The 15,707-nt window shown below is 47.4% G+C and overlaps 1 protein-coding gene across 1 annotated transcript; it reads right to left on the minus strand.

Annotated features, from left to right (window-relative positions):
• LOC107113990 (zinc finger protein 883-like) lies at nucleotides 1-15,185 on the minus strand. The gene is made up of 4 exons (XM_015415407.1): nucleotides 15,168-15,185; nucleotides 8,733-8,859; nucleotides 6,733-6,849; nucleotides 1-1,844 (listed from the first exon to the last, which is right to left on the minus strand). Exons 1-4 carry the CDS (start codon nucleotides 15,183-15,185, stop codon nucleotides 1-3), a joined length of 2,106 nt encoding a protein of 701 aa, XP_015270893.1.
• Between the last annotated feature and the right edge of the window lie 522 nt (nucleotides 15,186-15,707).

The following is a 15,707-nucleotide window of genomic DNA, read 5'->3' on the forward strand; positions in this document are numbered from 1 at the left end:
TCAGCATTTAGATGGTTTCTCTCCTGTGTGGATTTTATGGTGACCTATGAGGCCCGAACTATTAATAAAGCTTTTGCCACACTCCATGCATTTAAACGGTTTCTCTCCAGTGTGAACTTTTTCATGTACCGGCAAGTTTGCCCTGACACGGAACCGTTTCCCACAATCCAGACACTGGTATGGCTTCTCTCCTGTGTGTATTCTTTGATGACACTGTTGATATGCCTTTGTGGAAAAACTTTTCCCACACGCTAAGCACTTATAGGGAGTGTCCCCTGTGTGGATCTTCTGATGTCTCAGCAAGCGCAAAGGATCGTTGAAGCTTCTCCCACACTCTGAACACTCATGGGTTTCCTTTCCTGGATGGAATTTCAAATGCTCAGAGAGACGCAATTTCTGTCTGAATCTCTTCCCACAGAGTGAGCACTTGAATGGCTTCTCTCCTGTGTGGACTCTCATATGTTGAACGAGGCTTGGCTTTTGGCTGAAGCTCTTCTCACACTCTGAGCAAGAGTATGGTTTCTCTCCTGTGTGGATTCTCTCATGTTGAATAAGTTTAGGTTTTGTTATAAATCTTTTCCCACATTCTAGACAACCGTACTGTTTCTCTTTGTGCATTTTCTCGTGCTGAGTAAGCACGCGTTTTGTTGTAAATCCTTTCCCACATTCTAGACAGTTGTACGGGCTCTCTCCTGTGTGTTTACTTTTATGACGTTGAAGGGCTGAAATTTGGCCGAAACTTTCCCCACAGTCGGAGCACTGATATTGATGCATTCTCTGCTCGTGTTTCATATGGGTATATTTATGACGGAAACGTTTCCCACATTCTAGGCACTCATACGGTTTGTCTCCTCGGTGGGTTCTCTTATGGCATACAAAGGCTGAGCTGCTCGAAAAGCTTTTCCCACACTCTGTGCACTGATAAGGTTTCTCACCAGTGTGAATTCTCCTGTGCACTCTGAGGTCTGCTTTGTTTCTGACGCTTTTCCCACAGTCTGAACACTTATGCAGTTTCTCCCCTCCATGGATTTTCTTGTGCCTATTGAAGTTTGACAGGCAATTGAAGCTTCTCCCACAGTCTGAGCATTTATACGGTTTGTCTCCTGTGTGGATTCTCTCATGAACAGCAAGGTGCTCTTTCTCTCTGAAGGCCTTTCCACAGTGCGAGCATTTGAAAGGTCTCACTTGTGTGTGGGTCTTCCTGTGTCTAATGAGATGACCTTTGTCACTGAACCTTTTCCCACATTCTGGACACGGATACGGTTTTTCTCCAGTGTGGACATTTTTGTGTTTCTTGAGGGTTGAAGCAGCTTTGAAACTTTTCCCACAATCAGAACATTTATAGGGTCTTTCTTCCGTGTGCAGCCTCTCATGTGGGAAAAGGTTTGATGTGCAGCTGAAACTTTTCCCGCAGACTGAGCATGCGTACGGTTTCACTCCTCTGTGAATTCGCATGTGTATAACTAGTGGACCGCGGTGCTTGAAGCTTCTCCCACACTCTGAGCACTGGAACGGTTTTGCTGCTGCAGGGGTTGTTTTGCTGGTGTTAAGGGTGGGGTTTCTGGCCTGATCTTTGAGAGGTTTGCCTGTCCCATTCGTGTGACTCCTCTCTTGCACTCTAACTTTGTAAAGGCCCTTGTGACTTTCCACAAAAGGGCTGTCTTTCTTCTGAGAACAATTCTGTTGGTACTTCCTTGGCCCTCCGTGAGTCACATGTTGTCTCCCTTCCGCCTGATCCTGGAAAGTTCCCTCTTTCATCCATTGCAGTGCTGTCCCTTTTGGAGTCACCGTTTGTGCATTTTCTGCTTGCAGAGATTTCTCCTTCTCTTTTTCTTGCTCAGCGCCTGTTTGAGAGAAAAGGAAGAACACAGTCACACTTCTTCTTTTCTTCCCTTCAGAAAGTAGGAGCTAGGAACCAGATTTATACATCACAAGCGGGGAATCCACAAGGACTTCCGGGGTCACTTCACATCCCACTGTATCCCGTCCTCCCTTTATTTCTTCTTTCCCTCCTCCAAGCAGCCCCCATATCCTCTTCCCTTTCCTAGCTTTCTTCTCTCCTTCCCACTTCCCAACTTACCTTTCTTCTTCTTCTTCTTTTTTTTTGGGGGGGTATTTTTTGCATTTGTGTGTGCACGTGCACACACCCATGCCTGAAAGTCACGGCAACTTCTGGTGATGTTCAGAGAAGTGGCTTGATAGCCTGCCTCTGCCTCCCAACCCTGGTATTCTCTGGAGGTCTCCCATCCCAATACGTGCCCAGCGAGCTTCCATGGCACAAGTGAGGATTCAAACCTGGGTCTCCCAGATACCAGTCCAACACCCTTAACCACTACACCATCCTGGCCCAAGCCTCAAGAGTCACAGCCCACCCTGTTTTCCTTTTTTTTTTAGGCACATAAGTAACGCTGCATATAAATAATGCGATACCTTTTACAAAACTTTTTTTAAAAGTCCATGTATTTGCTGAGCAATATCCGAGCACTTCTGCCAATCCCCTCCTCTTTTCTATTTTTTTTATAAGTTTATTTGTACGTTTTCTATTACATAAAATAACAGAGTAATACATAAACATTTGTTGGAAGTACAAATGGAAGATCGTCTAACAGTTTTTCCCACCCAGTTATAAACTTTCTGCCATCTATTTTGAAAAGTTGTTTCATCTTTTCCTGAAAGAGTCGTATTCAGCTTATCAAATTCAGCTATTTCAATAATTTTATCCCTTAGCTCTTCTTTATTGGGTATCGTATCCCTTTTCCATTGTTTTGCGATTAATATTCTCGACATGATAAGTATATACAGTATGATTATTAAATCATCTCATTTAATGCCATCCGGTGTGATATTGAGTAAAAAGATTTCTGGTTTCAGCTGCAATTTAACCTTTGCAGTTTTTTCTTACTTTTTTGGTAATCTTCCAGAATTTAGCAATTTTTTCACAGTTCCACCAAACATGATAATATGTTCCAACATTGTTTTTACATCTCCCAACATATCTCGGAGCTATTTTTATAATACTTAGCGAGTTTGTCTGGAGTCCAATGCCATCTATAGAACATCTTGCAGATATTTTCTTTATAAGACACAGCTCTTAATAGTTTCATAGATTCCCAGGTTTTGGACCATTCATCTAAAGATATATTATACCCTATATCTTGCATCCATTTAATCATATTTAGTTTTACTGTTTCTTCTTGTATATAATCTTTGTATGAGCTTATCTGATGATGAAAGCCATAATATATCTAACTGGTTTTGGAATTAATAAAATTTAATGTTTTATCTTTAGTAAATCTGGATTTTAATTGAATTTTTTCCCAATTAGTGAGATTTATATTTTTTGTTTCAAGTATTTCAAATGGTTAATAGCATTTCATATGTCAGTTTTTTACTATTGTCTAATAATGCTGGCATTATAAAAGCCTCTAGTGGGGAAATCTATTTCGGAATTTTATTGTAAAATCTGTTTTTAATTTTTTTCCAAATTTTTATTCAGGGGCCTCTTATTATGTGATTTTGGAAGTTTTGTTGTGGTTTATCTAAGTTATACCATATGTGTGCATGCCAACCCATGGGTAGGTCATGCCCTTCTAACTGTAGGAGTCTTTCATCTTCCAGAGTTATCCAGTCTCTTATCCAGCCCATTGCTGCAGCTTGGTAGTATAATCCCCAGTCAGGTAGAGCTAGTCCACCTCTCTCTTTCTTATCTATAAGAAGTTTTCTATTGATTCGTGGATCCCCTCCTCTTTTCTAAAAGGCAGGAGATTCTCTTTCGGTATGCTAATTCCCACAAAGGGCTCCCCCCCCCCACCACCGCCACAGTCATCAACAAATGAAAAGAATAACTGACTAGCATTTCACCAAAATTTCGCAATCACTGCTGTTTTCCCTTCAGACACAAGAAGCTGCTTGTGCTGACAGGGTCCTGCACAGGAAACACCATTGTAAAAACCTTAAAATAAAGGGGGGAGGGCGGAGTTCTCCTGCCTCCAGCAGGAAAGTGGAAACCCCTTAGGCTGAACATATCCTATCCTCTGGCCCTGAAGGAGACGGGACACAGAAGAAGTCCCTCATTTCACAAAACAGCAAATGAGTTTCTGACAGACACAGGAGAAAGACTTCCAAGGCCCAGCTTCGGAAGGATGTATGGTCTGAAACAATTTCAGAATCGCCAAGAAAGCAAATGAAATCAAAACCAAAATCCCTACCGCCTACTGTCTATACTGTATGTCGCCTTTCCTCAGAGGAAATGTCTCTGAATGGTGGAGCATTCTCTCTAGAATGGTAACAGCCCAAAACACAGGAGAAAAGCCACACTGGGCCACCCTGCCAGAATTAATCCCTTTGGAACAAAGGACAATCCGGTTTTGGGACAGAGACCAATTACCTGTCATAGAAGAAGAGAGCCACTGCCAGATGATCGATGGAGGTGGGACTATACTTTACAGGGCTCTGAATGGCAACAGTAGCCTGTCTCCTTGGTTACATCAGCTCCCCACTTTGAGAAAGGAGGCTGGCTTAGGTCGAATTCTACTGACCAGCAATCTGTTGTCTCCCTTATATCTCCCTGGCCTTCAATGGGAAGGGAGTCCACAGGTTGGGTTAGGGGTTAAGGACTCCTCTGACGTCTTGCTGCTGCAAGGAACTCTGCACATGCTCTGAGTTACCTGCTACGGCCTAGGTAGCACTGCGGTTGCTGTTGCCGTCAACTCACAGCTGACTTATGGTGACTCTGTGGGGCTTTCAAGGCAAGAGATGTTCAGAGGTGGCTTGCCATGGCCTGCCTCTGCACGGTGCCCCTGGCCTCCCTTGGCGGCCTCCCATTCGGATACTAGCCAAGGCCGACCCTGCTTAGCTTCTGAGATCTGCTACTCTAGGAGTTCTCCCACTATCCACGTCCCACCCTTCTGCCAAAGAACTCTTCCCCGCTCACCGTCTTTGGGGGAGGACTCCTGCCCCCGTGCGGTGCCTGCCTTCGGCCTCCCGTTCCCGTGACTTCTCCCTCTTTGGTCTGTCGGTTCACTAAAATCCCTGGTGTTCTCCTTGTGAGAAGAGGTTTCAGCCCCTTTCTTTCCAGGGCGCTTTCCCTGAGGTCTCTCTGGCCCATGGGGTATTCCAGGATTTCCTCCTCTCTCTCGATGTCCGGAAAGGCTCTTCTGGGCTCTGTGCAATACTCTTGTCTTGTCTTTGTTTGGTGGGTGGGGCTCCCCTTTCCTCTCATTCGGGTGGCCACTACCTGTGGGAACAAACCGGAAGACTGAGAACGAATCCTGCCTTCTGCCAGGAAGGGAGAATGTGATGAGGACGGCAGCCAGTTTGGTGTAGTGGTTAAGTGTGTGGACTCTAATCTGGGAGAACCGGGTTTGATTCCCCACTCCTCCACTTGCAGCTGCTGGATGACCTTGGGCCAGTCATAGTTCTGACAAGAGCTGTCCTTGAAAAGGACAAAAGAAAGTTGCTACATGTTTTCAACAAAAAACACCCTGGTGACCTGCATGATTTGGTAATATCATATGATATACAGTTTGTAGGAAATGAATGATCCTTGCTTCCCATTCTCCAGATAATGCTGAATGAGTTTTATAAGATTTAAAGGAGGAGTCCCCAAATGGTTTGAGCCTCTGGATGCCTTTGGAATTCTGAGAGTGGGTGGTGAGTGCCACCCCAAAATGGCTGCCACAGGAGGAGGAGCCAAACCCCCAAGGTTTGGGGAATAAAAGAAAACCAAGAGAAGTTCAGAAGGCAGATGGATGACTTTATTAAAATATTATTAAAATATTACAGCACATCTGACTGGCACATTTCACATAAGGACTAGAACCTCCTCCCCCCCCCCCCATCAGCTCTGCTACTGTGTTTTTCGTAGTGGTTAGGAGTGCTGGAGAGCCAGTTAGGTGTAGTATAGTGGTTAGGAACGTGGACTCTAATCTGGGAGAACCAGGTTTGATTCCCCACTCCTCCACATGCAGCTGCTAGTGTGACCTTGGGTCAGTCCCAGTTCTGTCAGAGCTGTTCTCTCAGGAGCAGTTCTCGAGAGAGCTCTCTCAGTCCCACCTACCTCACAGGGTGTCTGTTGTGGGGAGGGGAAGGGAAAGGAGATTGTAAGCCACTCTGAGACTCCTTCGGGTAGTGAAGGGCAGGGTATAAATCCAATCTCTTCTACTTCTTTAATAGTCTAACACAGAACAGTATTGCTAGGGATGGTCTTAAAAGCACAGAGAAATGTGATGTAGAAATCTTTCCTTTCCAAATTCTCCGTGTGTCAGGTACTGGGAGAGGTGCAGCATCCCAACCCGGTAGGGCTGGGAGCTCTGGATTGTGAAGTACCTGGAGATTTTGGGGGTGGAGCCTGAGGAGGGTGGGGTTTGGGGAGGGAAGGGACCTCGGAGGGGGACAATGCAACAGAGTCCACCTTCCAGAGCAGCCATTTTCTACAGGGAAATAGACCTCTGTGACCTGGAGATCAGCTTGGAGACTGGCAGTGGAATCCTTGCTGACAGGAAAACGGCAGGCTCAGTACTTAAGACAGAAGACACAAATTCCTAATCTTGAAAAAGCAAGATGCTGTCTTTCTCAAAAAATTGGCTTAATTATCCAAGCAAACCTGGCCCACAGTCACACAGGAAATTTCACAGGAAACCTTCCAGCCATTTCATACTCCCAGGTGTGTGTGTGTGGGGCCTGCTGGGCCACACCAACATTGGCAAGGGAAGCCTCAGCCAGACTTCTTACCTGAGCTGCAGTCTGAAGGCAGCTGCCTCTCTGCAGTCTCTGGTGGATCAGGTAGCCAAAGCCCCTCCCCTCCTTCAAGGCGGCAGATCAGGGCTGGCTTTGGAAAAGCATTTGTGACTGGAAAGGAAACAGAGGGAGGGTCAGGAACACAGCTTTAAATCTGTCACATGCCAGGGGAACCGGTTGGCGAAGCCAGAGTAGATTTTCACCTGTCCATCGAAGAGGGAAAGCGGTTGCAGACAGGGCATAGAAATTTTTAGGCAGCGGCCTAGAGCAGCCCCTTAAGATGAGGCGCCCCGCTGGCCTGCCGCCCCTCCCCTCCCTCGCCTAAACAGGGTAGTAAATCGCTGGCCGCCACCCACCTTTCCGGGAGCAGGGAGCAACCTGAGGGACTTCTGCATGCAATACAGGTCTTCTAAATTTCAGCTATAACTGACTTTTACAGCTGAAGCTGGGGCAGAACATTTTTTACATTTGCTGTGGTGACACTCCTAGAACTCTGCCCCAGACAAACCTTCCCCAGTACTGGCTGTGGGGACTTTCTCAACACTTTCCCTAGCATTGCCACAAAACCGTACATGCTGCAGAGGATTTGGGGCCATGTCATTACTGTGAATCCAAGTCTGTCAGGGCACTGAGAAGAACAACTGGGTGACATCTCTGTCCCAGATTAACTGAGAGTGGGCCCTAAAATACACACAGAACTCCCCCCCCCCCGCAGCACAACACAGAAGGATAATCAGCAGTTGAGTGCAAGCTGACTCTCAGATAAATTTGTCTGCCTTTTGTGATCCCTTCACTAATAAACTTTCAAAGAACCGCAGAGGTGCCCAAAACAGTTCGAAGGCCCTGTTCTTAAAGAAAAGGCAGCCAGTAAATCAGAAGTTTTACTTCTTTTTATTTACTTCATTTATACCCTTCCTTTCCCCTCCCAAAGGGGACCTAAAGCAGCTGACATCATTCTCCTCTCTTCCATTTTATCTTCACACCCACCCTGTGAGGAAGGTTAGGAGTACATGACTGGCCTGGCAAGCTTCCATGGCAGAGCAGGGATTCAAACCTGGGGACTCCAGAGTCCAGTCCAACCCTCTATCCACCGCCCCACACTGGAGAGATGACCAAGATGGGGATGGAGTAACAGCACTGACCAGGGCCTCTCCCACAATTTTTGGTTGTCTTCTTTGTCTGAATAATCAGAATGCTCAGAACTTGCCAAGCCTTCACAGACAGTTGTTTAGAGGTTCCAGCTAGCCGAGGGAGGTTTCTTTGGCCTTGAAGTAACATTGAAAAATACAGATACGACTTGGCAGGCTGAGATAATCTCAGCATCTCAGCATTTTAGCGTTCATGGGCCAAGAGTGAGACATTGGTTTTAGACAGGGAGAGTCTCTCTATTAGTTTCCCTCATTACTTTTACTTAGTTTCCCACACAGGCTCACCGTAAAATTTGATATTTCACGGTACAGCAATGAACACTAAAGTTTCTGTTGGGTTTTGATGTTTGAGGAGCGGCCATGGCTGAGAGACACAGAGCCCACGCCTTGCACCCAAAGGGTCTCAGTTCAGTCCCCTGGAATCAAGTAGCGGTTGCTAGGAAAGGCCTTTTTCTGCCTAATAAAATAATTAGATTGATAGTCTGATTCTATCAGGGTTGCCAGCTCCGTGTTTGGAAATACCTGGAGATTTGGGGGGGTGGAAGCGGAGGAGGGCAGGGTTCGGGGAGGGAAGGGGAGGGACTTCAATTGGATATTTTGCCACCTTCCAAAGCGGCCATTTCCCCCAGGTGAACTGATCTTTCTTGTCCGGAGATCAGTTGTAACAGTGGGAGAGCTCCAGGTCCACAAGGTTACCAACCCCAGATTCTATAGAAGGCAACTTCCTAGGAGAAAGTTTTCCTCTGTCAGGAACCACCACCTGCTAATTAGACGACGGGGAAACAAAAGGAGATTAAACTCGGTGGAATCCAAAGGCCCAGGAAATAAGCAGGCCGCGACCCTTACCCAGGGAGGCCACGGTGCTGTAGTTTTCCCGCATGACCTCCTTATAGAGGGCTCTTTGCTCTGGATCCAGCAGGGCCCACTCAGCCACAGTGAAATACACGACCACATCTTCAAAAGTCACAGGGTCCTGAAAAACAGAGAATGATCATTCATCGTTGCCCCCGGCATCATCTCAGAAAAACAGAATGAGGGTTGCCAGCCTCCAGGAATCACCTGGAGATTACACCACTACTATAACTGATCTCCAGACAATCAAGATCAGCTCCGCTGGAGAAAACGACTGCTTTGGAGGGTGGATTCTGTGGCATTATATCCTGCTGAGGTCTCTCCCTTCCCCAAACCCCGCCCCTCCAGGTATGTGCAGAAAATACCCGGCCTGCAGCCAAAGGAGGCTGGAGAGTCTTGGGACTTCTTTGTTTAGAAAGAAAGGCTAAGAGAGGACATGACAGAGGTTTAGAAAATGATGCAAGGGGTGGAGAAAGTGGACGGAGGGAGCTTTTTCTCCTTCTCCCATAATACCAGAACTCGGGGGCACCCAATGGAGTTGACAGGTAACCGGTACAGGGCAGACAGAAGCAAACACTCCTTTAGTCAGTGAGTAATTAAACTGTAGATGGACCACTGGTCTGATCCAGCAGGGGGTTTCTTGTGGTCTTCCATAATACGGGGCGTATGACTGAGGAAGAAGGATTGCGGCAGAATTTAAAGTCCTTTCTTAGACAGCCAGTAAAGGGAACCTTCATATCCAGAGGCGGCAAACCCCTGAAGCCCAGGGCCAGGAGGCAGCATCAGGGATAGGCCTCAGCCTCTGTGCCCTTGTTGTTTGTTCGGCCTTCCAGGGCAACTGGTTGGCTGCTGTGTGAAACAGAAGGCTGGGCTAGACAGACCAATGATCCAGCAGGGCACTTCAGGTGGTCTTCCGTAATATGGGACGGAGAACTGAGGAAGAGGGATTGTGGCAGAATTTAAAGTCCTTTCTTAGACAGCCAGTAAAGAGAACCTTCATATCCAGAGGCGGCAAACCCGAAGCCCAGGGCTAGGAGGCAGCATCAGGGATAGCCCACAGCCTCTGTGTCCTTGTTGTTTGTGAGAGAAAGCAAGTTTGCTGTAGTGGTTATGAGTGCAGACTCTAATCTGGGAGAACTAGGTTTGATTCCCCACTCCTCCACATGCAGCTGCTGGTAGGACCTGGGGTCAGCCACACGTTCTTTCAGAGCTGTTCTCTCAGGAGCTGTCCTCAAAAGAGCTCTCTCAGCCCCACCTACCTCACCAGGTGTTTGTTGTGGGGAGGGGAAGGGAAAGGAGATTGTAAACTGCTCTGAGACTCCTTCAGGTAGTGAAGGGTGGGGTATAAATCCAATCTCTTCTTCTCTTCTTGTTCAGCCCTCCAGGGCAACTGGTTGGCCGCTGTGTGAAACAGAAGGCTGGGCTAGATAGACCACTGATCTGATCCAGCAGGGCCCTTCTTAGGGTCTCATGTAAAACAGGAAGCATGACTGAGGAAGAGGGATTGTGGGGAAATTTTTAAGGTGGGGGAATATGACTGATATCTCCCCACACACACACACAGGCCCCATGTCAGCAGCATACCCTGAGGTGGAGCAGCTGCACTCCTGGCACGGCCAACCGCCACTAACCCACCCTCTCCTGGCCTCCTGTTCCCGTGCCCTTCTCTCACCCCCTCACTTGCACATGCTCTGCCACCTGTGCCGCCCACATGTGGATGTGGGCGGCTGTGAGCACAGGTGGTGGAATGGCTCAAGAGAGATCGGGGGAAGGGTGGACAGAAAAATGGGGACACGTTTGGTTGGTAGGTACTAGTGATGGGGAAATTAGCAAAGCCAACACCATTTTGTGTGCCTGTTTTCCACATTTTTGTGACCGAATGAACCCTGCTACCATGTTCTTGCTGTTTTTCAAAATAAGCTAAGCACAGGGCCAATTCTAACCCATTTCTAACCATCTGTGTAAGTGGTAAATGAGGGAGTGGGCTAACAACCCTAACCACATAAGGAATAGTTGCAGGGGCTTCTTTTTAGTGGCTATTCCTGTAGTCAAAACGAGGAAAAGTAGACATGTTAATATGCGATAGGTTCATTACTGCCAGCTTGTAATGATGACATACATTATCCTATCAAAAGTTATGTTATGGTTGTGATCAGCGGAGAACTTATTTGCAGTGTCTAGATAGGGGCTCCCCTCTGTGGTTCAAACAACTTAAATTATTTTCTGATGAAGTCCATCGTTTCTCTTGAACCCCCTGACCAGGGAACCTGGTAAATTTCGCTGTCACTAGTGTGGAACTAGAAGAAGTAGGCCCCAAACTCTGGTTCAGAAAGTTGTACATGCAGCAGTAGGTGGGAGGGGTAAGTAAAGACAGAGGAAGGATGATGCTCGTTGTTTTAAAAATTATAAACTCTCAGTCCATCAGACACTGATAAGGTGTCTTCCTACAGACATGGCATTATTTTTCTTTTGACTAAGTAATCCGTAAACAGTTGCCTTTACAGTTTATTTATTTTATTTCTATCCTGCCCTCCCCGCCAAGGTAGGCTCAGATGGCGGGCATCAGATGGCGGGCATTATATCAGATGGCGGGCATTAGCAGCATCCTCAGGCAGCAGTTGAATTGGCTGTTAGCAATTGGGTTGAATTGGCTGTTAGCAATGATGTCAATATTAACATTGGGGCCAGGGCCTCAGTTTCTTGGGTGCAGCTGCCTAACTGAAGGCCTGGTGGAAGAGCTCTGACTTGCAGGCCCTGCCTGCCTTCAAGTAACCAGAACACGCTGTAACCATGACCAGTGTTCCCTCTAAGCTGAGTTAGTGTGAGCTAGCTCACGGTTTTTTAGCCTCCGGCTCACAGATTTTTGTCTCAGCTCAGGAAGGATGGCTCCAGTGCAAACTAATTTATGCAGCAGCCAAATTGCTCACTCACAACTTTAATGCCAGCAGCTCACAAAGTAGAATTTTTGCTCACAAGACTCCACAGCTTAGAGGGAACATTGACCATAACATGATTTTGATGGATGGAAGGAGTTCTCTGGCCTGCACGGTCTGAAGTCTCTCCCAGGAGGAGACGCATGCACGTCAACACAGTGCCTCCGTAATATAATTCCAGAACATTTTAACTATAATGAAAGATACTTAATACTATACATAATAACTACACAGCTAGGATACAATGGGCAAAATACTGGAAACAAGAGAATAACCCCAAACGAGATGAAGTAATAGAGAAATTGATGGGAGTAGCTGAAATGGATAAATTGAGTTTATTGTTACAGGGGGAAAATGAAGAAATATTTGTTAAACGATGGGCGGGAATGTATAAATGGTTAGAAAATAGATAAAAGACTCTAAGATGTATGTATATAAATGAAACAATGGTTATGTACACATAAAAATCAATAAACTTCCAAAAAAAAAAAAAAACATAGTGCCTCTGGCAGATGTGGTCCAACCACAAACACGAAGCTCAGTTTCTTCCAGCAGTGGGGTGGCACCAGTAGCATGGAGGGCTGAGGGAGGGGGGCCCTTTGGGTGAATGAATGAAATTTTATTACGGCATCCAGCCAGAGCAATCCGAACACTTCAGCAAGAGGCACCAAAATAAAATATTACGAACTATACAATATAAAAATATAGAATACATACAACAGATCCACTAAAAGACACACTAAAAAGGAGGGAATTGTGATTTTACAAGTTAAGCTGTCCATTTCGAATGCAACAGCATGCCACCCAAGATTTAGCCACAACCTTGGTAATAGAGTGATTTTCATCTGATAACAGTTTATGACAACACTCCGAGTCTGTCTGCCCAGGCACCTCTTCAATAAGAGGTTGAATTAATCTATCTCGAGCCTCATTGTACCACTTACATCTAAACATCCTGTGTTCAATAGTTTCTATCTCCCCAGACTCACATTTACAAAGTCTCTGTGCAAGGGGAACTGTTGAGTGGGTGCAGGGTTCAAACGATGCAAAGGACACAAGTCTGCAGGAACTGACTGACTGAATGAATCTCCTCTCACTCACCAGCTGTATTTATTGAAAATCTTTTCCTCCATTCCCTCCTTTCTTTCATACATTACATCATCCTGTCATGAGACATGAACTAAGGAATGTGTGGCCTTGAGAGAGGGGGAGTGGCAGAGATAACAGAGAGCTCACTGACGCAGTCCGTGTGGCCTTGAGAGAGGGGGAGTGGCAGAGATAACAGAGAGCTTACACACACACACACAGATTCCATCTTGGGCTCTCATTACCTATAAATATTTCAGTTCCCAATTTCCAGGCAGGAGAATAGTGAATTCTTCTGCACTGCTTTCCTACAGGGAACTCTTCTATATCTGCCCTCCAGCACTGCAGAGGGGAGAGTCTCACATCTAGGTAGTGTGAAGGCTTTCCTATATTTATTTACATCAAGGTGTGTTACATATGCCATCGGGACCGAACGATATCTAATTTGATTAGGCACTCTGAATTTAGGATATCTATCAAGATCCGCTTGTCTCTCTATAGCCATTATTCTCTGTTTGAGAGCTAATTTAGCCTGATCCCAGCTCATATGTAGCATCGCCTGAGGGGAGAATCCCAGTAATTGTAATTTATTGTGCACTGATTTCAACCATCTAGATTTTAAATTCTCCAATAATAACAAATGGACTAATCCCTCAGGTTGAAAATCCATTTTAAGCCAATAACGGACTGAGGCCAAAGTAATTTTGACTCCCCATCTTCAAGGTACTAGTTTCTAATCTTATGAGTGCATTCGGGACACATCGCAGGACCTGAAGGGTAGCTCTAAGAAATTTGGTTTGAACCCTCTCAAGAGGAGCAAAACTGGAAGAAGAGGGACCAACTAAAGTGCCAAAGAGCATTTGTGCAACTGCCTTTGCCTGAAAAGGTTTTTGGGCAGCTGGAGCAAAAAGACCCCTTTTGTATGTTAAAACGTAAGGATGTTATTGGCAGTTCTTACACCTTGCATCGCCACATACTGAATGTGGGCATTTTTGGCCCCTGAAGATTGAAGGACCATGCCTAAGTATTTAAAATAGGAGACCTGCTCAATGGAATGCCCGTTAATCGACCAGGTCCTTTTCTTTTGTCTAGTGCCAAAGGCCATAACCTTGGTCTTTTGGTAATTAATTTCAAATTCCTTTGGGTGCTTTCTGCCTGGGGCCTCTCTGCACTTGGATCCCAGCCTTGCCGCCACATCAAAAAACAAAACAAAGAAACCTCTGCACATCAAAAGCAAACTAGCCTGCTCCGCAAATATTCCCTTTGAACCAGCACAGTGTAGCAGTCGGGACTAGAAACTGGGAAATCCAGGCCTGAATCCCCACTTGGGCCATGGAAGCTTGCCGGGTGACCTTGGGCCTGTCACAACCTCCAGAGGCTCTCCAGGGTCTCAGGCTGAGGTCCTCCACATCACCTCATCGCCGGTCCTTTTAGCTGGAGATGCTTGGGATTGAACCTGGGACCTCCTGCATGCCAAGCAGAGGCTCTACCACCGAGCCACAGCCAAGGCCATCAGTCCAGCAAGAGCCATCCTCCCACTTGCGACATCTATACATTCAAGCCAGTCTTCAGTCCATTATAACTTAAGAATGGTTGATTCGGGGCTTAATTTAAACTTCCGTTTAAATTCGGGGCTTAATTTAAATGCCCGAATTCCCCTCCTGGAACACATGAAACAAGTTCCATACTGAAGGGGCGCTCCTGAGCATATGCAGAGCGCATTCTTCCGTCTCACTGCTCAGGAGTGACAGACACATCCCCGCCCACAGAGTTGCGGAGCAGGACCCCGCACCCAAGCAGAAAACGCCGCAAGGGGCACACGTGTAACGAGTTGTTGTTGTTCAGTCGCACAGTCGAGTCCGACTCTTCGCTACCCCATGGACCAGATCATGCCAGGCCATCCTGTCTTCCGCCGTCCTCTGAAGTTGGCTCAATTTCATGTTTGCATCTATGCTGTCCATCCGGTTTTCTTGGCAAGAATACTGGAGTGGGTTGCCATGTCCTTCTCCAGGGGATCACGCTTGGCCTGAGTTCTCTGCTGTGGCCTGTCCGTCTTGGGTGGCCCTCCACACATAGCCCACAGCCTCATGGAACCACGCAAGCCCCCTCGCCAGGACAAGGCAGTGATCCATGAGGGGGTTAGGAGACGAGTTAGGAGAGCACAACGTCTGAGTCCCTGGGCACCTTTAAGACCAACACCAAAGCTTAATTCTGAGTGTGCGCTTCCCTGCGGATCCAGATACACCGAAACAGAGTTCCAGAAATTTGGGGGGGGGGGGTGTACTCGGAAAGGCTAGCTAGAGTCAAGATGCCCAAGGAACTGTGCGATAAGCAGAGCTAGGACTGGATGGAAGGGGTTGGTAAGAGAGAAGAAGGGCCCCGCCGAAGGAGGGGGGTGAAAAACACTCACCGAGCGCCGACGGGGCATGGGACGGCGCGCCTCCTCCCTCCTTTCCCAAACCGAGGTCTCTGGCGCCCGGGTTTTGGCCGGGAGACCGCCCCAACCGGCTGCCTTGCCCCGTCCGGCTCCCGCCCTGCAGCTCCGAGAGGCGTCCCGGAAGCGGCGACCCCACCGCGCGGCGACCCTCTCTTCCCGCCTCGCCAAAAAGACTTGCCCGGGGGAGATGGCCTCGAACTAGCCAGAGCCGCAGGCGAAGGGTGGGGGGTGGGGAAGTGGCCTGCACCGCTCCGGACAAAGCAGGGGAGGGGCGCGCACGCATATTTTCTCTGGAGGGAGGGGTCGACGGTTGGGGGGCCTTCCCCTGCGGGAATGGAGGGGGCCTCGTCTCGGGAAGAGAAAAAGCCGCGCAGGATCCGGTGGCTTTAGGGCGCTGCACGGTGCCTCCAACGTCGAGGGCTGGCTGGATTGCAGACGCGCAGCCTTCTGAATGGCGTTGTTTTGCCATTCCGGAGGAGGCTCTTCCTGAAATTCCGAGAGGCAAAGCAAGGA

The sequence above is a fragment of the Gekko japonicus genome, unplaced genomic scaffold (genome assembly GCF_001447785.1).
Source record: "Gekko japonicus isolate JY-2015 unplaced genomic scaffold, Gekko_japonicus_V1.1 scaffold1234, whole genome shotgun sequence".
In the NCBI taxonomy this organism is placed as follows: Eukaryota; Metazoa; Chordata; class Lepidosauria; order Squamata; family Gekkonidae; genus Gekko; species Gekko japonicus.